The sequence below is a fragment of the Zootoca vivipara genome, chromosome 13 (genome assembly GCF_963506605.1).
Source record: "Zootoca vivipara chromosome 13, rZooViv1.1, whole genome shotgun sequence".
In the NCBI taxonomy this organism is placed as follows: Eukaryota; Metazoa; Chordata; class Lepidosauria; order Squamata; family Lacertidae; genus Zootoca; species Zootoca vivipara.
The window spans coordinates 52,942,582-52,965,213 of NC_083288.1; the positions used below are offsets into that span (position 1 = coordinate 52,942,582).

Genomic DNA, 22,632 nt, shown 5'->3' on the forward strand with positions numbered 1-22,632 from the left:
AGGTTAAAACGTGTGGGAGCTTTTCCTTATGAATGTCCTTATCCTTCTACCCACATCCCATCTTTGCAGGCGCACAAAGATGTGCCATTGGTGATACAGTATATATATCAATATAGAGAGAGAGAGGGAGGGAGAATAGCTTTTGTTGGTGAATTTTTTTAAAAAAATCTTGCAAAGGAACAAGAGGAGAATCAGAGTTCTAAGGAAGAGGCCTAAGTGTGTTTTGCCTTTATTTAATAAAAAACAGCTAGTATTTTTAGGTATAAATTATGCATTTGAAATAAGAAGTGAGTTGATTTAGACAGAGAGATGGAGAGGGGATGAGGGCGCAGAAGAGCAACCTTAGGTGACCACATGCAATAGATGCTCAGCCCAGAAGAGGGGGTGGTGGAAACAGCCAAGAAGATGCAACAGCCAAATGCAGCAAGGATTAGACATGCTCAGGAGCTGTGCGGGTACAACACCCACTTTCTCCCTTGAGCCAAGGAACTCACCAACAGGGTTTATCTGCCTCTAGCTCACATGCCTTGCATCATAACACCTACAGAACACCACCCTGCCTATTTTTACTGAAATTTTGTTTTTGTATGGGATGCCTTCTTACAATGTTGGGTGAAGGGCGGGAAAGAAATCTAAATAACAACAGCGGTGTTTGTTTGCCTGTTGTACGTAAATCAGCAAGTGGGCCAATTCTTCGGAACGGTCAAGCACAATACTATGACGTTCTAGGTGCCGATTTTCTTGCTCAGTAACAATCATAATTTTATTATTTATACGCCGCCCATCTGTCTAGGTTTCCCCAGCCCGCATTATGATGTTTTAAGATCGTTCATGTTCTGATCTCTTAGAGGTTTTATACATATTATCTAGCCACCACCCTAGGGGTTCTGCAGGAAGGGTGAGCAACAGCAATGGTAAAAAAAAAAAGTTATTGTTTGTGGCGCCGTGTGGGAATCTGTTTTCCCTGCTGCCATTGAGGTTTGCTCAGCTTATGTGGCACCTAGAACCTCCTCGTACTTCTCCGAGGGGGTGCATGCAGACCCTCTCCCCTTGGGACGCCGGGCGAGAGCCTGCCCCGCTTGCGCGCATCGCACTGCGCCCGCCGCCTGGATCGCCTCGGAGGTTGGGCTCTTCATCCTCCATCCTCTTCCCCGGCTCTCCAAACGCGCAGGGCGCGTTGCCCTTTTAAGAACTGCCCACCTCCCAGGGAGGGGCCAGGAAACTTTTCCCGTCTCGCGACATTCCCGAGCCCGTCTCTCTCTCCTCCCCCCGCCCCCTCCCCTCCCCGGGCCGGTCCTCTCCCGCGTGCTCCTCCCCCCTTCCCCTTTGCCCTGCCCGGCGGGCGCCGGCAACTGTGGCGGCGGCTGCTGCTGCTCCACCTCGCCACCATTGCGGGCCGGGGAGGGCGCCCCATTGAAGGCCCCCCCGCCCCCGAAGATCGCCCCAAACCCTTCCCTTCCCCCGGCGGCAGTGATGCAGCATCCGCAGCCCTAAGAGCGAGAAAAAGTTCGAGGGCGGAGGGGGAAAGGAACAGAAAAGCGAAAGGCTAAAGTTTGGCGTTCCAGCGCCGGGGATCGGGGCGAAGTTGGCAGGGGCCCCTGCGCAGGAAGGTGAGCGCTTCTGGGGGAGATGCGTGGGGGGGGGCGCATCCCCGGGTAGAAAGAGAGAGTGAAGGAGAGAGGCGGGCGGGCAGGCGGGCAGCGCCTTGTATCGGAATGCCGGGGGAGGGCGAGCTTGAGCTCAGGGCGCCGGGATCCCCTCCAGGGCGCCCCTCTTGCGCGCCAGGCGGAGAGCCCGTGCCCGTCGGCGGAGAGGGCGGCGGCGGCGCCCTAAAGACAAACGGAGGGATTCCTGCAACGCAGGAGGATCTCCTGCACGGGGAGCGGGAGCAGGAGGGCGGCTGGAGTCTGGACTGGGTAGGGGAGCCGAGACTGCTTTCATCCGGAGAAGCTTTAAAGCGCTGGAGGATGGGAGGCGGGAGCTTGGGTGCGCAGCGAAAACTTCCCCTGGCGCTTTTTTTTCCTTTTCCTTTTTCATCTTGCTGCTTTTGCGGAAAAGTAGCCCTGCGAGGTCGGAGGAAGGGCTTCAAGTCTTGCTTTTGACACTTGTGGCTATATATTTGTAGAGTGGGAAGGGACCCCCAAGGGCAATCTCGCCCAACCCCACCGCCATGCAGGAATCGCAGCTAAAGATTCATGAGGAAGGATCATGCAAACTCTGTTTGAAAACCTCCAAGGAAGGAGAACCTGCCAACATGCCACTGTCAAACAGCTGTTACTTGTCAGAAAATTCCTCCTAATTTTCTTTCTGAAGGCATCTCCTTTACTGTCTTTTGAATCCATTGGGGGGGTTCTTATTGTGGGGCCCAGTGGGGTTAGGTGGGGGTCCCCGCAATCCCTGGAACTTTTACCCAAACCCATTTACAATGGGAGGCTAGGAAAAGTTCTTCCTTTAGCAAACAGAGTGCTACAACCAGACCCAGGTTAAGCTAGCTAGCAGTGTTGTTGTTGTTTAGTCGTTTAGTCGTGTCCGACTCTTCGTGACCCCATGGACCATAGCGACCATAGCTAGCAGTAGCACCCCAGTAATGCTTCTTCCCATTTACGGCTTGTCTCACTTGCTTAAGTTGTCTGTTAGCTGTTCTCTCTGCTTGTTGTGGCACCTGAGAAACATCACAGGTTCATTGCATCAGAGAAAGCTTCCATTGAGTAGTAGAGCCTGTTTTGTTAGATGCTCTTCAGTGTTGGCTCTATGTTAATTTTGTATGTGGGGGTTGATGGAGGCAAGGAAGCATTCCTGTCTTGTTTTTCGGGTGGTGGGTTTGATGGCCCATTTGGCCTGTTGGTTCTAATAATCCTTCTACCCACTCGCAGAGGCCCCGTGAAGTTTGTGACGGAATAGGGTGCTAATGCCACTCCAGTGTGCTGGTCATTCCCAGAACCGCCCTCAAACACGAGGAGGAGGAGGACATTCAATGCCTGCTTGCTGTTCCGGTTTTTCAATGAGATTTGAAAACATCAAGGAGCTTAATCTGACGTAGGCTGGAGATGTTCTGTGGGTTTGGAGGCCGTGCCTGTTTGGGGTGGGAAGACTGTAGGATGTATGAATTAGGGAGTTTAAAATGTCACTGGGAATTTTTTTTCTGGTCCTTGACCCTGCCCTCAGGCAAGTGAAGGAACCTGTGTTCCAGGAGCAGAAAGGATACCAACATGTTGACTTCTCCCTCCCTTCTTAAATCCACAGGGGTGTGACGCTCTGGAGTCTCCTGATGTTGGTGGAGGCAATGCTGGGTGTTGGTGGCAGGGTTTAATCATTGGTTCCAGGTCATCCCCGAGCAACCAAGAAGTTGGGAGGTGGAGATTGGGAGCATAAGATACGCGCCCCTTGTTGTCAGGAGTTATTTTTAGGAGAATGACCGGTCCTTCGTGTATGTTCCGAATACACAGAAACATTCCCGATCCGGGGGTGCGTTGGGGAAGAGGGAGAATGCAAAGTTGCCCTGTCTCTGGGTCCTATCGAGGGGCACACTGTTGCATTTTCCTCCTGGGAACACAAGATGGGTAAAATAACACCGCTTATTTGGGTCAGCTGAGGTGGACGTATACAGACTTCTTTGAGTCCCCTTCGTATAGCGGTCCGGCTACTTTTCTGGTATCCGTGGAGCATGCTGCGGCTTGAAACCATTCCTGTGGCTGATTGTAAATGCTTCCCAAATATTCATCTGTTGTTAACAAGGTAATGGAGGCAGCAGTGCTTGGTGGGTTGTGCCCTGGTGCTGTGGAAAGTGTTTGGCTTTACATTGAGCAAAGAAAAACCTGTGTTGTATTTGTGGACTTGGATAGCGGCAGTGCTTCCCCCCCCCCTTTGTCCATGGCATGTTCTTAAAAGCTTGGATGTTCTCCTAATATCCGCACAAAATGTCATTTTTTATTTTTTTAAAGGGGTGGATAGGTTTCCATGCTCTCTGTTCAGAGAGGGCCCTTCCACCTGACCTTGAATCCTGCTGCAGTTTAAACAGTTCAGAAGCTGTCCAGGCTTGGTGCTGTCTAATCCCTCAGGTGGCGCAATGGGTCAGTGCGCCTGGCTGTTAAACAGAAGGTTGGTGGTTCGAGCCCACCCAGGGACAGCTGTTGTGCTTAGGGTTCCTTCCAACTCTGTGATCATATGATTCTATGAATATTTGGGAGAGAGGTGAGGGGGGGGGAAAATGTGACTGCTAAGTTCTAGGGAAATTGACTTTGTTCTAAATTACGGTATGTTCTCAGTTTCCAGGAAAGGCCATTTAGCTTACTCTCTACCAGTGAGAAGAATCTCTGATGCTGCATTTGTGGCATTTTGGGAATTGAGGAGGGTTCCCCACTGTCCTACATGACCTTAGTTCTTGCCCTCCCCTTTCCATGGGATGTTAGGGCCTGCAGTGACCAAGGACAGGGAAAGGGCCATGATTCAATGGTAGAGCATCCACTTTGCATGCAGAAGGTCCCAGGTTCTGATGGAATCTCTGGATAGGGCTAGGAGAGAACCCCCCCCTCTCTTTCCAGAAACCTTGGAGTGCAGTTGCTGCCAGTCAGTACTGAGCGAGACGAACTGCTGCTCTGACTCTGCTTAAGGCGGCTTCCTATATATGCCTGCGTTTCCATGCTAGGTTGTGTGCAATAGCCCCTTCTTTGAATTTCTTTATGGATAGTGATCCTGAGCTGCCGTCCCTTTGCTTCTCTCCCTACATTGTGTGGCTTGGCTCACTTCCTTGAGTTGCTCAGGCTGCTTGCCTTGGAAGCAGCTCTCGCAGGGCACCCACTTTTATTCTCAGCACCCACTGATGTCTGGGTCGCTTGGGTGGAGTGGCAAGGGAGGAGGCTGGTCCCCTTGGGCTCGAGGCTGGACCAGATGACCTTTGACTTGGACCCTGTGCGACTCTGTCCCCGGTATGGGTGGCAGCACCTATCTCTCTTGCTGTGGCAGTTCCTTCAGTGCTTGTGGGTACCTTGGAGTTGCCTTCTGTGGCTGAGGCTGCTGAGTTTTACACCCAAACGTCTTGGAAAGCCTCTGCTCTCTCCCCCACCTGTTGCCCAAATTGGTTACCAAACATGGATTTTGGAGTTTTTCCTTTTCCAACACGGCTACCTTGAACTTCTTGTGCTGCTTTACTAACAGGTTTCCCCAATTGCCTTGGTGTGTGTGTGTGTGTGTGTGTGTGATCATTGCCTCTTGTATGTGTGTGCGTGTTTTTATCTGTCCAAGCTGTTCCCATCTGCCTTGGCCTGTTTAAGCAAAAGCCCTCCTGATCCTGTCTCTCATGACTGCTCTTTGAGGTCCAGGCAGCTGATCAAATATCCCCTGCTTTGCCAGAAAGCCTCTGGGTAGAGGGAGAGCTGCAATGCCCCGGCAAAAAGCTTTGCTCAGCTAGCTTGGCATGGGAACTTGCCTGCTTCATCATGCGCTGCACATTGCCTTCCCTGTGAATGCATGGACAGTGCAGAAAAACAAACCCACCTTCTCTTTCTTTCTCTCCCTCTCTCCTTCTCTTTCCTCGCCCCCCTCCATTTCTGTGGTCAGTTCTGCAAGTCAAGGATCTATTTCACCAGTTGCAATTAGGTCTGCTGTGTGTCTCCCTATGGTGTCTTCCTATAATGCTAGGTTGCAGTTGGTGGGGGAGGGTGCTCTTCAAGGTGGTGGCCGTCCTGCTGTCTTGGCTGCTGAGGGGGTGTGGAGGAAAGTGATTCCGCCCCCCAGCTTGCTTTGTGAAGAAGGTCTGGTAGGACTCTAAGGCACCTTGCCTTATGGGTGAGCTGCCCTTCTTCAGAACATAGCCATCCTGGTTAGTAGCCATTGATAGTCCTCTCCTCCTCCATGTAGTCTTTGACACCTCCAGTGCCCCCCTGCCCCCCTCTTGCCCCTAGGTAACCCCACCACCCGCTTTGAGAATGGCTGGTCTAGAGCCCTTCTCCCCAGGCCTCAGTTTCCCTGCTTCTGTCCAGGAATGGGGAAGGTTCTGTGAATGGCTGATTTGTCTAGTTTTGATGGGGTGGGGGAAATCCAGCCGTGTCATCCCTTGTCCAGATGTGGCTCCTTCACAGCATCCCAAGCAGGCCCTAGGAAGACAGTGGTTGCCTGGGAGTAGACATTGCCTACTGTTAGACTTGCACTCACAGTCCTGCCAAGGAGAAGCGAACTCTTCTTTCTGGATGCCTTTCTGGATGTCGGTTCTTTGCTCTCTGCATAAATACTGGGAGTGCCATTTGATGTGCGCACATGGCAGACACAACAGCTGCCCTGGTGTTCTGACTGGCTCCTTCTCAGCTGAGTCAACCCTGTCATTCCACAGCCTGTCAATCCTACCGCCTTAGAAGGTTTGTGGCACTTTGAAGCCCCGGCCCTAAAATCTTTCAGCTCGACAAGGAAGGGATCTCCATCTTGCTCTTCGCCTCACCCTCTCCGTCTTCATCTTTCCCTTTCTGCTCCATCAACCTGAGCCAGAGATGGTGATGTGATTAGAGTGTCGGACTAAGAGAGATACCAGGGTTCAAATCCCTACTTGTTCATAAAGCTCCCTGCATGACCTTGGAGGCCAGTCACAGCCTCTCAGCCCAACCTGCCTCACATCTTCTGATGTTCTTATCCCTTTGGCCTAACACGGTTGCTTTCTTTTGGCAGTTACCTGAAGCTTGATGAACATACTGTACTGGGAACAAAATAAAAAAAATTCCTTCCAGTAGCACCTTAGAGACCAACTACCGTAAGATGGTATCTGAAGAAGTGTACATGCACACGAAAGCTCATACCAGTGACAAACTTAGTTGGTCTCTAAGGTGCTACTGGAAGGATTTTTTAAAATTTTGTTTCGACTATACCAGACCAACACAGCTGTTGGTCTGGTATAACGAATACTGTACTGGGATCATTCTGAGGCAGACTTCCTGGCAGTCCTGAGATAGTAAGAGGCTTTCTCCCTAGTAAAGTGATGCAGAATCATAGATGTAACATCTGCCACAAACTGAGAAGGGAGACTCCAGTGTGAAATTGGTGCTTGTCAGGGAGTTTGATTCTGTTTGTCTAGACCTGAATCAAGATATCAGTTTTGTTTCCTGTTACAGATGTTGACTTAGCATTGTAAAGGTTGGGTGATTTGTGTTAAGCGGCTATTGCGAATGGCCAACACATTTGATGTGTATGCATTTTGAACTTTGCGTAGTAGGGTGGGTGCAGACGGAACTTTTGGCATTTGATAGCCATTTGCTTCCACTATTTACAACTCAACCCCCCCATGCACACACATGTGTGAGAGAGGGAGAGAGGGAGAGATTAGGTAAGATCTACTATATACTTTCTCCTGCCAACCTAGCAGTTCGAAAGCACATCAAAGTGCAAGCAGATAAATAGGTACCGCTCCGGCAGAAAGGTAAACGGTTTCCGTGTGCTGCTTTGGTTCGCCAGAAGTGGCTTAGTCATGCTGGCCACATGACCTGGAAGCTGTACGCCAGCTCCCTCGGCCAATAATGCGAGATGAGCGCCGCAACCTCAGAATCAGTCACGACTGGACCTAATGGTCAGGGGTCCCTTTACCTTTACTTTACTACCAGTATATACTTTGGAAAATGGATTGTCAGTTTGTTCTCTATGCAGTTGACGATCTCTTGAGATATTGTCACCAAACTTGGAGTGAGGGTTCCCAACGTCAGCACCATTTTGAATCAAGGTGGCATCTCTCAATTTTTGGCGTGACCGTTGCAAACTCACAAATTACATTATCTGTTTTGAAAAATAACATTTTTTTGATACACTGAAACAGAAGTCCCCAGACCCTGTTTCAGTATCTGAAGAAGTGTGCATGCACACGAAAGCTCATACCTATGACAAACTTAGTTGGTCTCTAAGCTGCTACTGGAAGGATTTTTTAAATTTTGTTTTGACTACGTCAGACCAACACGGCTACCTACCTGTAACTAACATTTTTTTTGGTTTCTAAAATTCCTGGGCAGTGCCCAGTACTCCCTTCTAATAGTTAAATTATCTGCTAATTGAGGATAATGCTTCATGCATCTGGAGTGTGCTCTAGTCAACAAAAACATTTGCCAGAATACTACTCCAGGTGCAACAAGGATATTTGTTATGCTTACCCAGTAACTCAGTATAACTTCTGGGCGGCTGGGGAAGTGGTGCCTTTGCTTCCTTACTGCACTCTGAAGGCGCCTTGCTTCTGTACAAGCCCCATTTAAGACAGTTAAGAAAGCCAAATTTCACATTATCCTGTGGAGAGTGAGACCTGTGTGTCTGTATTTGTCGTAGGATTCCCACCAAATGGCGTATAATTTTTCAGGGTCCTCCAAGCCTTTGGCCACCCACAATTTATGAGTCCACCCCCCAGCTAATGCTAAACTCCACATGTGCTTATGCCAAACCAAAAGCTGCAAATCATAGAATTACAGAATTATAAAGTTGGGAGGTCAATTGAGGTTCGGGCGGCTGCCAGCATCCGTATCAAGAGTTCCTGAGAGCTCAAACCTTTCAGCTGATCGTTGCATGGATTTATTTAACAAATCTGTGGTGAAGTTAGAAGGGGACATTTGAGTATTTTGGTCATTTCTGGACAAATCCAGAATCGGAATACATGTGGGCACTCCCACCACAGGTGGAAAAAGGTGCCCTTTTTCCCACAGGCCCTCCAACAGCTTGGAGAGGATTGTGACGCCACATGAGCAACTTGGATTTGCAGGATCCTTGGACTTGCAAGCACATGGCCACTTTTGAGAACGCCTTAGAGATGTCTGGAGTTCATCCCTTGGCCTCATATTTCATGTGTGTTTGTTAGAGGTGTCGGAGAGAGGCAGGCAGGCTGCTGCACGGCCCTCTTCCGGCTGAATGAAAGATGGATGCTTCACTTGCGCTTTTTATTTATTTATTCAGGGCGTGTGTCTTGTTTCCTACTAGCTCTGTGATTATGGTAATTAACACGACTTGATGGTCCAGAAGCTTTAATTAAAGGCTTATCGCTGCCTTCCCTGCTGAGTTGCATGGGTGGTTTCTCCAGTGCTGCAGGAGAGGCTGAATTGACTGCCAGTTTACAGCAATAGCTGCAGCTCTCTCTCTCTCTCTCTCTGTGTGTGTGTGTGTGTGTGTTTGTATGAGCGAGAGATGGGTGTGGGAGCAGAAGGCTGTTTCCTGAGGTCGGGATCAGCTGTTGTTTCTGCAGGAGCAAACAGACTTAGGCCAACTGAGAGGCGTGCTGTGAACTAAAATGCCACTCTGGTCCAGAACAGAGAATCTAAGTCAGATTGCCTGCTGCAGTAAGGAAGACCTGCATTTGTAGGTTCGAAGCTAAGGGGCATAGCTAAGTAGCCGGAAAGCTTGGTTTCCCTGAGCAGGCCTAAGCCCCAGGACCTCTCTGGAAGCACATGGATATCCTTGTGCTATCTGTGTGCTGGTTGAGAACCGTAACAATAAACTAACTAACTAACCTTGTGCTATCTCTTGTGTGCTGTCTGTCTGTCTCTCTCTGTACTTTCAGGTGCAGATATGGAGATATGGCCCTGGTGCAGTTTCATTATAATTTATTTAGTGCTAGCCAAGAGTGATGTGGACCCTGCCCCAAAGACAAGGTAGTCGAGCAAGGGAGAAAAGAAAGCCATTAAAGAAATCAAAGAAAGTACTTCTTCACGCAGAGTTAAACTATGGAACTCACTCCCACAGGAGGCAGTGACAGCTAAACTCCCCCCCCATGGTTTTAAAAGACAATTGGCTTTTTAAAAATGGGCTATCGGTTTCTACTAGCCACAATGGCTATGCTCTGCCTTCACAGTCGGAGATAGCAATGCCTCTGAATACCGTATCAGTTCCTGGAAACCGTAGGAGGGGACAAAGGCTTTGGGGCTTGGTCCTGCCTGCCAGTTCCCCATTGGGGCAGCTGGTTGACCCCTGTGAGAACAGGATGCTGTACTAGATGGGCCTCCTTTGGCTTGATCCACCAGGCTCATCTCATGTCCTTAGAAGTCAGGAGTTAAAAACCAAGTGGTGAGGAAGAGGCAGAAGTCATCTTGCAGCGGAAGAGCACATCAGATGAGCTTGTGTGGCTTCTTGAAAAAGGCCTGTTTTTTTTTGTTTTTGTTTGTATGTTTGTTTTTTTTTTTTTTTTTTGTTATGATTATTATTTGTGGATATTACGGATTATTTTTTATGTTCATTGATTTACAGATTATTTGTTTATTGTTTATGTTGAGTTGTACAAAGATTGATGCTTAATAAATAAATGAAATTCAAAAAAAAAAAAAAAAATAAAGAAAAAGGCCTACGGAGCACAAGCAAAGCTTATTCCTTTCCCATTTCCAAACACTCTTCCCTTTTGCGGAGGTGAGTAGATAGATACCTGGGATCGTTTTGCCCTGAATCACTCCAGGTGTGCTGGGAGGTGGATGCCTTTGCAGGCACACCCAAATCTTCCTCAAGACTCTTCCATGTGGCTGGGGCAGACTTTGGGAAAGGTTGAACACAAAGCCAAGCGGAGCTTGAATGTGTGTGTGTGTGTGTGTGTGTGTGTGTGTGTGTGTGTGTGTGTCTGCCTCTTCCCTTCTTGACCACAATGGAGCTGCTCTCTGTGGTCGGACTGTGGCTCTGGAGCATGAAACCTCCGTTTGCTAGCTCTGTGCAGAGAACATTCGCTTGTTTTAAAAAGTAATGCCACAAAACCCAAAGCTATTGTTAAAAGATCTCCCCCCCCCCCGCACTTTCCTCCTTTCCCTGTCCAGGATGGTTCTGCAGCCAGAAGGGGCCCAGGATGGGCTTGTAACAGGATTGTGGCTCAGAGCACAGAGCTGAAGCAGCAAATGCTTTAAACATACAACCCTAAGCTCTGCTTGTGGAATCAGGAGGGGGTGCGGGGAGGAAGGTGCCTGTCCTGCAGAAGAAGGGGAAGAGGCTTTTCAGGGGCGGGAGGGAAGGCTTGCACTACAGAGTGCCTGGGAACATTTTCAGGCGAGGAGGAAAGCCAAATGGAGGAGGTGAGCTTCCCCCTGCCCTGCAGTGTGCAGTGGAGGGTGAAGATTCAGGCAAGTGGGGGTCTCAGCCAGAAGAGTGGCTGTTGTGAATAACAGGTAGGCAGTTAGGATGCTGCAAGCAGGGGTCAGAATTCACAGGGAGGCGGAGGGGCTTGGAAGGCGTTGGAGGGACGTCCATCTAAGCCCCGCCAAAGGCCACTCTCTTCTTCAACTCAACCAATCTCTTTGTTTCTCCTTTCCCACCTGACTCATCTTTCTGGGAAGCATTTTACTCAAAAGGGGAGATTTAAATAAATAAATAAATAAATAAATTACAGAGCATTTAAATATTGCTGCAGCGGACTGCCTTCATTGAAAGTGTTTAAGCAGAGGTTAGATGGCCACCTGTCAGGGATTCTTGAATTGTGCTTCCTGCATTGCAGGGGGTTGGACTAGATGGCCCAGCCCTACAATTCAATGATTCAAGTTTGTTGAGAGAAAGTTTGAGACCAGGATGGGAAAACCTTTGGCCCTCCAGATGTTGCTGGCTGGGGCTGATGGGAATTGTAGTTCAGCCACATCTGGAGGGTGAGGTTGGCTTCCCTTTCTGATGTGCCCCGCTGGAAATCTGGGCCCAGCCCAGCACTATTTAGTTTTATTTGTAACTCCACGAATGTTGCTCAAAAAGCTGTGACAAAGCTCACCAGTCGTTGTGGGCTATTAAGAACATCAGAACAATGCTTCTGAATGCCAGTTGCTGGAAACCCCAGGAGGGGAGAGTTGCTCTTGTTCTGGGACCCTGTTGGCTGGTTTCCCACTGGGGGCATCTGGTTGGCCCCTGTGAGAACACGATGCTGGGCTAGATGCTGCCCCCATTGGCCTGATCCAGTGCAGGACTCTTCTTATGGGTCACTCCCCTCCCTCCCTGCCTTCCCCACCCACATCCTGCTGCAAGCACTGGTCTTCATATTTCTGCCATGAACAGAGGCAAGCGTGGATTGTCTGGTTTCTGTCTGGGGCAGGGCGTTCACCCGCCTGCCCCGTGTTGCTTTTGTCCTGTGGCAAGTGTCTGGACTGGCACCAGGAGCTGTGGGTTTTATTGATGCCTTTCTCCTTCACTCCCTGCCTGTGGACCCAGATGAACTAGTTGGGCTGGGCTCATCTGGCTGGGAGGAGCTCTCAGAACAGGAAGGATCTCTTTGTTGGGATTCCAGGATGCTTATTCACTTATGTTAGTGCTCTCTCTTACACACACAAATATACACCCTTCAGGAATGCCAGCACTTTGGCTGGCTGCCCTTTTGGCTGGAGGAATGCAAATTGAGGGTCTAGAGTGAAGAAAGGGGGGGGGGAAGGAAATATATTCTCCCTTCAGCTTGTTTTCGTCTTGGCCAAATTGATACTGCAAAAAAAAATGTAAGCAGCCGGCCCTCTTTGAAAAAAAGAGCATTGTTTAAAAGCAAATGCCACAGGCTGCAGACAGCTGTCCCACCAACATCTAAGGTTAGGCCTGAGTAGACAGGGCAGGGGCCTTCTCTGTGGGGTGCATAGACAGAGGAGCTTTCTCCCTGAGGAATGTAAGAGGAAGCTGGCTGCTGATCATTCTGCACTCATGGCAGTCAGGCAGATGCACAGGGCAGGACACCTTTAGGCACACTTGTTTCAAGAGACTCTTTCCCCCATTGTGATTATTTATTCCCTCACCTCCTCCAATGTCCTATTTTGTTCCAGCGCCCTGGCATTACCTTTTAGCGATTGCTGCTTATTGAATGTAGTGCCATTTCAGCTTTCATTCTTTGTGTGCATGTTTTAATGTTTGCAAGCCGTTTTGGGGACAGAAGCAGAAAAACACAGTTAAAATAACCGAGGTTTCAAGGAAAATGTTGGCTAAGTGCAGGGTATCTTAGCTTGGTGCCGCAAGTAGGGCAAACGGGACTCCTGCGTTCCCCTTCCCGTTTTACAATACTGCAAAAGGATTCTGATTGGGGTAGGGGTTTTAAATGCATATAAATTTAAATCAACCTTGGGAAGAGGAGGAAATGGATGGGGGGGCTGACACCTTCAAGGTTGTTGGAGGAAGCAATGTGTTTTTATTTGCTAGAAGTAAGTTAAACCAGTGTCTCCCATCCTTGTGACAAGCAATGTCCAGAGCAGTTGTCAGCAGTAGCATGAACATAGCAAAACACAATCATACAGGGGGTTGAACTAGATGACCCTTGTGGTCCCTTCCGACTTTACAAATTCTATGATTCCAAATCCCAGTTGCTGGAGACTGGGTGGGTGCTCTTGTGCTCGAATCCTGCTTGCATGCACCCTGCAATGGGCACCTGGCTGGTCACTGTGAGAACAGGATACTGGACGAGATGGGCTCCCTTTGCAGGCTCTTCTGATATTCTTAAGGGGTGGGGCTGGGGGGTGGCAAGGTGCCCATGCTCTGTTTCTAAGCTGGCTGGGCGGGGCGGAGGAGTTGCGAGCTTGATAGCCTCTTGCCAGAGCCTCTGTGCAAAATGCACGCCTGGCCTGTTTCATCTCTCTTCCCTTCCCGCTCTCGGTTGCCAGGGAACAGCTGTCTTGGCTAAAAATAATCCCCTTTTAGCTGTCATCGGCCATCATGTGAGCAAGTAGTTTTATTCCTCTATCTCTGCCCCCCCTCCCGTCTTCCTTTCATGTCCTTGGGATCACATTGTGGGTGGAGAAGGCACACGTGTTATTGTGTTTTTAAAAGGGGCTCAGTAGAGCAGCGTTTGGGGAGGAGGGGGGCTTTACTTTCATCCCACTCTATATTTTCTGCTTTCTCTGAAGATAAGCAGACTTGTGCTTTGACTTGCAGCTCAAAATCCCACGTTCAACTTGCGACACAATTTTCCTTTTCAGGAAAGAGTCAAACTGTAAAGCTGCCTATTCTGGTGTTCAAGAGGGCCTATAAAACTCATTGGTCAAGACATAAGAACATAAAATGACCCTGCTGGATCAGGCCACTGGCCCATCTAGTCCAGCATCTTCTTTTCACAGTGACCAAAGAGTTGCCCTCTATGGGAAACCCACAAGCAGGATCTGAGCACAAGAGCAACGTTCTCCCCTCCTGCGGTTTCCAGCAACTGGTGTTCAGATTTGTCCCATCCTCTTTTAAAGCCATCCAGGTCGGTGGCCACCCCTGCCTCCTGTAGGAGGGAGTTCCACAGTTTAACTCTGCTCCATGCGACAGACTTTCTTTTCTCTGTGCTGAACCTTCCAGCATTCAGCTTCATGAGATGCTCACGAGTTTTAGAGTTGTTACAAGAGTGCAAGGAAAATGTGTTCCTGCCACACTGCTAGCTGTCTCCTGCTTGGCACTGGGAGCAGTCCAAAGTACCCTTTCCAAGCTTTCAGTTTCGCCGCTGCCTGCGTGTTGGCAGCTTGCTATTGGGAAAGGAAAACATGTGCTCCTCTAACCCCAAATGACAGCTATAAACAGGTGTGCATGTATGTGTGAGAGAGAGAAGAGAGCAGGGTGGTTGGGAAACGTACATGTTTTTATCTGCCGTGACTCAGCAGGCCTGGCCCAGCCCAGACTCACAACAAGTCCTTCAAGCATAGTTCCCAGGTATTTATCCAGATAAGTCTTTTGCCAGCCTGGTGGGCCCCTCCCAGATGTTTTGGACTACAATCCCCATCAGCCTCCATCCAAGTGCAGCCAATGGGAATCGTAGTCCAGAACACTTGGAGGAAGCCAGGTTTGCAAAAGGCTGATCTTGAATCCTGGCAAGATGGAGGCGCTGTGGGTGACTAGCTCTCGTGTCCGACAAATCAGTTGCTGACCCTGGATGGGGTTGCCCTCCCACTGAAGGAGCAGGTTTGCAGTTGTGGGGGGGGGAGCTTCTGGATCCATTTCTGTCCCTGGAGACTCAGGTACCTTCAGGGGCTGGAAGTACCTTTAATCAAATGCAGCTGGTTCAACAGCTCCTGCCATTTCTGGACGGGGAAAGCTTGGCCACCGTAATCCACTGGTGTCAAACTAGCTGGGTTCTCTTCCTGGTCTGACAGGTCTCTTCTTCCTAGGTTCGGCTGTTAAACATGAGAGCCCGGTTCCCTGGCTTTGGGGGTCTGTGGCTGCCGTCCCCTCCAAGGCCACCTGTGAGAGTGATGCTGTGCTCATTCACACCCAGTGGGCCTTTGGGCTTCCTGGAATAGCATCCCATGCTCGGGGAGGCTTCCAAAAATGGTTTGTGAGATGGCCTCAGAAGATGTTCACTCCACCGCTTCCATCGGCAGAACTGGCACTATATACAAGTGCCACATAATAATGCCCCTTCCACATGTAAGAGCTAGATATTTCAGTGTGGGGTCCTCTACTCTTTGGGACTCCCTGCCTGTTGGCATCAGGAAGGTGCCTTCACTGTACTCCTTTTGGCACCTGCCGAAAACATTTTTGTCTAGACAAGGAGTGGGGTGGAGCCTCCTTCTTTGGAAGTCTTTAAACAGAGGCTTGACAGGCATATGTCAAGAATGCTTTGATGGTGTTTCCTGCTTGGCAGGGGGTTGGACTGGATGGCCCTTGTGGTCTCTTCCAACTCTAGGATTCTAGACAACCCTACTCAGCTGTTTAGAAAGCTGGTGGCGAGTTTTAATATGTTCTTAGTCTTTATGGTTATTATCGCTGCTTATTTTACTTGCCGATAATTTTATTGTTTTATCTTTTTGAAGACCGCAGGCAGGTTTTTTGTTTGTTTGTGTTTACTATCAAATTGATCAAAGTGGGGTGGGGGTGGGTCCCGTCTTGAGTCCTGAAGAGAACCCACACCACCTCTTCTGCTTATAACGCGCACCTGTGGAAGCAATAAGTGCTGTCCCCGTAGGCACAGATGAGGGTCTCTTCCAACTCTAGAATTCTATGATTCCATGATTCATCTTTAGGGTGGGGAGGGTGGAAGAAGAGTCAGCTAGGGAGTGGGGGGTGGGGCTTGTACTTGCTGTAGTGCCTGATGATGGAGGAACGCAAATGGTGAGCTCTGCTCAGGTGTCACCCAACACCTGCCCTTTTCTAACATCTACTGTAGGAGTCATTGGAAAAGTCCACCTCTGTATTTTAAAGTCAGATATGGGGGTGGTTTTCATTGTGGGGAGGAAGCATAAGGGGCCTAGAGACTTACAGTGGTGCCTCGCTTAACGAATGCCCTGCTTAACGAAATTTCCGCTTAACGAAAGGTTTTTTCTAGCGAAGGTTTCCTTGCTAGACGAATGCGTTTTACGAAAAATTCGTCTAGTGAACCGCGGTTTCCCATAGGAATGCATTGAAATTCAATTAATGTGTTCCTACGGGCAAAAAAAAATTCAAAAAAATTTCAATGCATTCCTATGGGATTCGCTAGACGAATTTTTCGTTATAAGAAAAGACCTGTGGAACGAATTAAATTCGTCTAGCGAGGCACCACTGTACTCGCATTCTCTCTCCCCCCACCTCCCAATCCCAGATCCTGAAATCTGTTCAAACCCTACTTTTCTACATTATGCAAATTCTGTGGCCTTGCTTAAGTGGTGCATTCCTGCCTTGTGGCTTTTGAACAGTGAAAACCGCTGCTGTTAAGAATGCCGCAAAATTGTCTGAGAGCTTGAGGCGTTGGCAGCATGTGCCAAAGCCTTTCATGCAGGCTAAAATCACAGCCAGCTCCTTGGGCTACCAGCGGCTACCAGCCACGATGGCTGGGTTCTCCCCTCACTGTTGGAGGAGCACTGTGTTCTTTTTTACAGCTCTAGATGTTGTGTTATTTTTAGCAGCTGTATGTTGCATAGCATCAGTAACAGGAAGAACTTTCTGACAGTAAAAAGCTGTTGGATCATGGAACAGACTACCTTGGAGGGTGGTGGCCTCTCCTGGGTTGGAAGTTTTTAAGCATAGCCCTCTGTGGTGGATTATTGAGCTGTGCCTCCTGCATTGCAGGGGGTTGGGCTAGATGACCCTTGGGGGTACCCTCCTACTCTACAACTCTATGATTCCATGCAAATTTTCACATTTACGGTACTCATAGTCTGTATTTGTCCTGGTCCAGCAGAGGGAAAGAGGTTGAGGCAGAATACTGCCTGACCTCTGGGAATCCTGCTAAACATCATTCCTACCTCCCTGTCCATAAAATTTTGTAAATTTGTGCCCAAGTTCAAATGTGTCCTCACAGCTTTAAGGGCTGCTTCTGTTCTTTTCTCCTTTTTTTGCGATGGTGGTTGTGGCAGCTGGGAGCCTTCAAATGCTGCAGCCTTGTGCGCCCAGGACTTAATTCTCTGCTTCCTTTGTGTTGAATTTGCAGAATGTCCCAACCCAAACATCCCTGGATTTGCCCTGCTTAAAAGCTCCGACTGCAATTGGCAGATTAAAATCAGTAGCTCTGATGTCTTGCCGTAGGCCACTTTCCCCCTCCAGTAACATGATCAGTTCCTTTTGAAGATGTTGCTCCTGATTTTTAGATTAATTGACCTTTTGAAAATGTGATGTTGAGCCTGTTTTTTGCAAACACCACAAATGTCCCTGACTGCTTTGGGGAGAAGAGGCGACATAGAAGTTTAGAGAAGAGAAAAGTCCCACCACCCCCTGCCACCCAGTCTCTCACAACATGAGAATTCATGGACATCTAATAAAGCCAAATGTTGGAAGATTCAGGACGGATAGCAGAAAATCCTTCTCTATGCAGTGCCTAGTTAAACTATGGAACTCCCTCCTGCAGGAGGCAGTGATGGTCACTAACTTGGATGGATTTAAGAGAGGATTAAATATAAGGCTATGGGTGGCTCCTAGCCAGGATGGCTCGGCCTGGCTGCCACAGCTGGAAGCAGCAATGCTTCTGAATACCAGTTGCTGGAAACCACAGGAAGGGAGAGTTGCTCTTGTGCTCGAATCCTGCTTGCTTGTTTCCCATTGGGGCATCTGGTTGGCCGCTGGGAAAACAGGATGCTAGGTTAGACTGATCCTTATGTTTTTATGAATGTGGACCTCCACTTGTATGAATGTCTTCTATTATCATCATCATTATCATTGTCATTCATATTTATTAACCCCCAGCCTTCACCAGCAGGAGAGCTTAAATGTCGCAACAATCCAAATGTCAAAACTGAAAGCGGCAAAAACAGATCGCAATGACAGGAATGGGGTGGGCCCTAGAGACTGTTTTGGACAAGCACACCTGCGCACATGCATTCCGCATGATGCGTCCTGGCCCAAGCTATGATTACCCTGCTGCTGGACAGCTATGATTCAATGTTTTGGTGTTCAGAGGGCAGGCAAACATTTAATTTAATTCTCTGCAGCTCATTCGTGGAACCGGTTTTAATGGCAGCTTGTAGTGCAACAGAAAGATTGCTTTTGAGCACATCCAGAGTGATATTGGGCTCGGCTACATTAGTATATGGAAAAAGTTATAAATGTGTTATAACACTGAAACCAGATGGTGCTGTAGAGCTGAAATTGGAACTATGAAATTTTCAATTGTGAGCTTTAATTTTATTTTTTTTAAAGAGCTGTGTAGAAGCAGCCATTGTCTCGCTTCTGAGTACCCACAACTTAGCTCCCAGAACTCCTCTCTACCTGACACAGGAAGGGGTGTCTCTTGGGGGGGGCACGTGTCAGATTAGCTGCTGGAGCACCCACATGTAAGAACAATTAGACTTGTGGGCAGCATTTGAAATTCACCAGGTGCTTTTTGTACCTGGCTATTGGCCACCTGTGACCAAGCGAAGATGCCCAGATGGCGTCTGACGTCTCCACCACCTGGAGGTGCCTCCCTGGGGATCCTTGGATCTTGCCTGTTTTCACACTCCAGCAACACATCCTGTAGAATTCGGTCTGCGGTATTTTATCTGCACAATCAGAAGGAATTTCAGGAACCAAAAAGTCACTTTGGCAAATATGACTTGGAAGCCATCTGGCCCCCAAATGGCAACTAGGCATTCTGTTTCAGCGACTGTAACTCTGGCTTAAGGAGACATTCAGCGCCTAGTTTATATATCTGAGCTTCTAACACTGCATGTGGGACCTCCTCAGTGGTCGTCGTCGTCCCCGTCCCCCCCGGCCAATTACAGATCTCTTGTTCCAGCCAGGGCCTCATCCTTCTAATTTTAAATGGGCCTTAAAGGTAACCTCAAATTTCGGCTTAATCCAGAGGGCTGACCTAGGACATCAGACGGTGTTCTTCAGAGTTGAATAGGTTGTTTTTTTGTTCGTTTGGTACACTTGGGGTGGAATTGGGGTATTTTAATCTGGTTTTCTTGTTGGGCTTCATGTGGATGTAAACTACCCTGGGAGGCTAAAGGTAAAGGGGCCCCTGACCATCAGGTCCAGTCGTGTCCGACTCTGGGGTTCCGGCGCTCATCTCGCTCTATAGGCCAAGGGAGCCGGCGTTTGTCCGCAGACAGCTTCCGGGTCCTGTGGCCAGCATGACAAAGCTGCTTCTGGCGAACCAGAGCAGCGCACGGAAACACCGTTTACCTTCCCACCGGAGCGGTACCTATTTATCTACTTGCACTTTGGTGTGCTTTCGAACTGCTAGGTGGGCAGGAGCTGGGACCGAGCAACGGGAGCTCACCCCGTTGCAGGGATTTGAACTGCCGACCTTCTGATCAGCAAGCCCTAGACTCTGTGGTTTAACCCATAGCGCCACCTGGGTCCTACCCTGGGAGGCTATTATGCCTTAAAAGCCCATTGAACAAGCTCACCTGTCTCGCCTGCCTGCCTGAGTCTCCGTCTTGGAGCCAAGGGCGGTGGTGACTTTTTCTCAGCAACAGCTCCAAGGCTTTGCTGCTGCCCTTCTCCCTCTCTTTGAAGGTGCCTGGCACTCAGTATAATTATAGCCACCTTGAGTTTTTTAAACAGTTCAATAAATTTCCTGTGCACCTTGGAAACGTAATTCTGGAGAGCTGCAAGGTGTGTGCCTGTATAGTTAAACAGTGGAACTCCTTCCTGCAGGAGGTAGTGATGGCCACCAAATGGGATGGCTTTAAAAGAGGATTGGACGTATTCATAGAGGAAAATAAGGCTATTGATGGCTGCTAACCAACAATGGCTCTGCTCTGACCCTCCACAGTTGAAGGCAGCAGCACTTTTAAACGCCAGTTGCTGGAAGCTGCAGGGCTCGGTTGGCCCCTGTGAGAACAGGATGCTGGGCTAAGATGGTAACGCAAGGAGATTCACTGATAACTATAATTTGGACACCTTTAAGCATGTTGCAAAATACAACCCCTACGCACACACCCCAAACCAGCCTTGACGGGCCTTACGTTAAACTTATGAAGATGGACTATCTTAACCTGGAAGCAGGACAGAATGGGGTTTATCAGTGAATACCTACAAAAGGGACAGTGTGTGATCATTCATCCATAGTCAGTGCAAATTTCCTTTGTGGCTCTTGATGCAGGATGTGGGTGTCTATCCCCTCCCCCTAACCACCCACCCACCCACTAAAATAACTTTGGATGAAAAGTGCTGAAAATAAAAAAGTGTGTTTTGCTTTCTCTCTCCCCCCCTCTGCCCCCCTCCCCGCTTTTTTAGGTAATCCCACCTGTGAGCTGCAGCCAAATTTGACCCAAAATGGCCGGCGCTTCCGTCAAAGTGGCTGTCCGGGTCCGGCCATTCAACGCCCGCGAAATCAGCCGGGACGCCAAATGTATCATTCAGATGCAGGGGAAAACAACCTGTAAGTGGCCTTGTTGCTGTGGGTGTGGGTGTCTATCTGAGCCTCATCGATTTTTTAGTGTACTTTGGAACTCCCTGCCAATTGATGCCAAGCAGGCACCTTCACTGTACTCTTTTTGGTGCCTGCTGAAAACATTTTTATTTAGACAAGCCTGCATAGTACCTCTGGTTACGAACTTAATTCGTTCCGGAGGTCCATTCTTAACCAGAAACCATTCTTAACCTGAGGTACCACTTTAGCTAATGGGGCCTCCCGCTGCCGCACAATTTCTGTTCTCATGCTGGGGCAAAGTTCTTAACCCGAGGTACTACTTCTGGGTTAGCGGAATCTGTAACCCGAGGTGTTTGTAACCTGAGGTACCACTGCATTTAGTTTATTGATTGATTTTATTTTTTTGAATGTTGCTTTTACTGACACTTGCTATCCAGCGGCGTAATAATTTTGTAAAATAAAATAAATAAATATGATAGTTTGGATCCCACCAGAAAGCACCCAAATCATTGAGGTTGCGGCCACATTATAGGAAGAAGCTGTTGAAAAAGAAGGAAGCCTCCTACCTCCCTAACATGGAGCCAGGCTATCCACCAAGCTCAGTATTGGCAACACCGGCTGGCAGCAACCTTCCGGGCTTTCAGAGCCAGGGAGTGTCTCACAGCCCTACCTGGAAATGCCATCAGGGACTTGGGCTCATTCCCTGCCTTTGCTCCCCAGAAAAAAGACGGGTGCTTCCCTTCCCTTTGGGTGGATTTTCTTGTCCAGGAGGCAACAAAGGGAGGGTGAGGAGTGGGGTTTTTTGGAGGGGGGCGCGAAGCATGAGCAGCAGCCCATCATCTCCTTCGGTTTTGCACTTTAAATACACCCCTCCCCCCTTTATAGAAATGTGGTACTGCCGAGGTCAGGTGTCCACCTATTAGGGACACCGGTAATTTAACTGTGATTCCTGCATTGCTGGGGTTTGGGCCATATGACTCTTGGGGGGTCCCTTCCAACTCTGCGGTTCCTATTTGAGCAGGGGCTTTGAGTCTCCATCTGTGGTCTTCCCTCTGAACAAGCTGCCTGCTGTTTTGAGTTGCTGCTCACTTTAATTAAATCTCCCCAAAATGTCACCTGTAATGCCTGTCACATGGGCTGGCTTAATTAAATCAGTTAATCAGGGCAAAGCATTAATTGCCAAGAGCTGCCTGTGCCAAGCTTCCTGAGTTCTTCTGGGACACCTCCAGCCTCAAAAGGATTTTTTTTTTCGCAGGAGGGGAAGAGGTTGGCTTGTCTTCTCTCCCCCCCCCCCCGCCCCTGCTGGATCCAACCAGCCCTCTTTTCCTGCTCTGTAACTTTACGCAAAACAAAGCCCAGTTTGGAAAAAGTTTACAACGGATCAGGAAGGGGGGGAGGAGAGAATAAAAATCACATGAGAGGGAGTCATTTTGTTAAGGCAGTGGCAGGGACGGGGACCTTGCATCTGCTAATTTTATTAAGCCTTTGAAACATCTTACAAAACCTCTTCCAAGGAGTCTTTCCGATGATAAACAACTCCTCTTCTCTGCCAGTGAAAGGAAGTTGACGAGAAAGTTGTAGGTTGTTTTTTAAAGTGTTATATGGGAAGAAGAATTGTGTGTGATTCTGGCTGACCGAGCAAGTCAACAAGCCCTGGGCTTATAAAAACAGCCTGGATAAACCTCTTTTGGGGCTCATTTAAGTTGAATTAATCCTGTCGCCTGGTGGTGCCTGGGAGAGGGGTGGGGAGTGGGCTTTGTGGACACTCCAGACCCTCTTCCCATCCTGTCCTTGTGCAAACAGCCCCTTCGAAGCCTACAAAATGGAAAGGACTGGCTGCTTTGCCCTTTTTGAATCACTAACAGCCCAGCCAACTTTTGAGAAAGGCCACACAAAGGAACTTTCTCAAGTTCAAGTGGCCCACCTAGTCCAGCCTCCTGTTCTCTCAGATGACTCAGTGGGGAAGCCGCAGGCACAATCTGAGCCCCAGAGCACTTTCTCCCTTCCTGTAGTTTCTAGCA

At 48.9% G+C, this 22,632-nt stretch overlaps 1 protein-coding gene across 2 annotated transcripts in view; it reads left to right on the top strand.

Moving 5' to 3' along the window:
• Positions 1-1,307: 1,307 nt before the first annotated feature.
• KIF1C (kinesin family member 1C) overlaps positions 1,308-22,632 on the top strand; it is a 52,048-nt gene continuing 30,723 nt past the window's right edge. The window contains exons 1-2 of one of the 2 annotated variants that reach the window (XM_035134295.2): positions 1,308-1,610; positions 20,476-20,620. In XM_035134295.2, the coding sequence (XP_034990186.2) occupies positions 20,515-20,620 (106 nt within the window). In that variant the 5' untranslated portion in view covers positions 1,308-1,610; positions 20,476-20,514. Of the gene's footprint in view, positions 1,611-2,367; positions 3,736-20,475; positions 20,621-22,632 lie in introns of those variants that run through there. The other variant, XM_035134296.2, reaches the window with a different exon arrangement.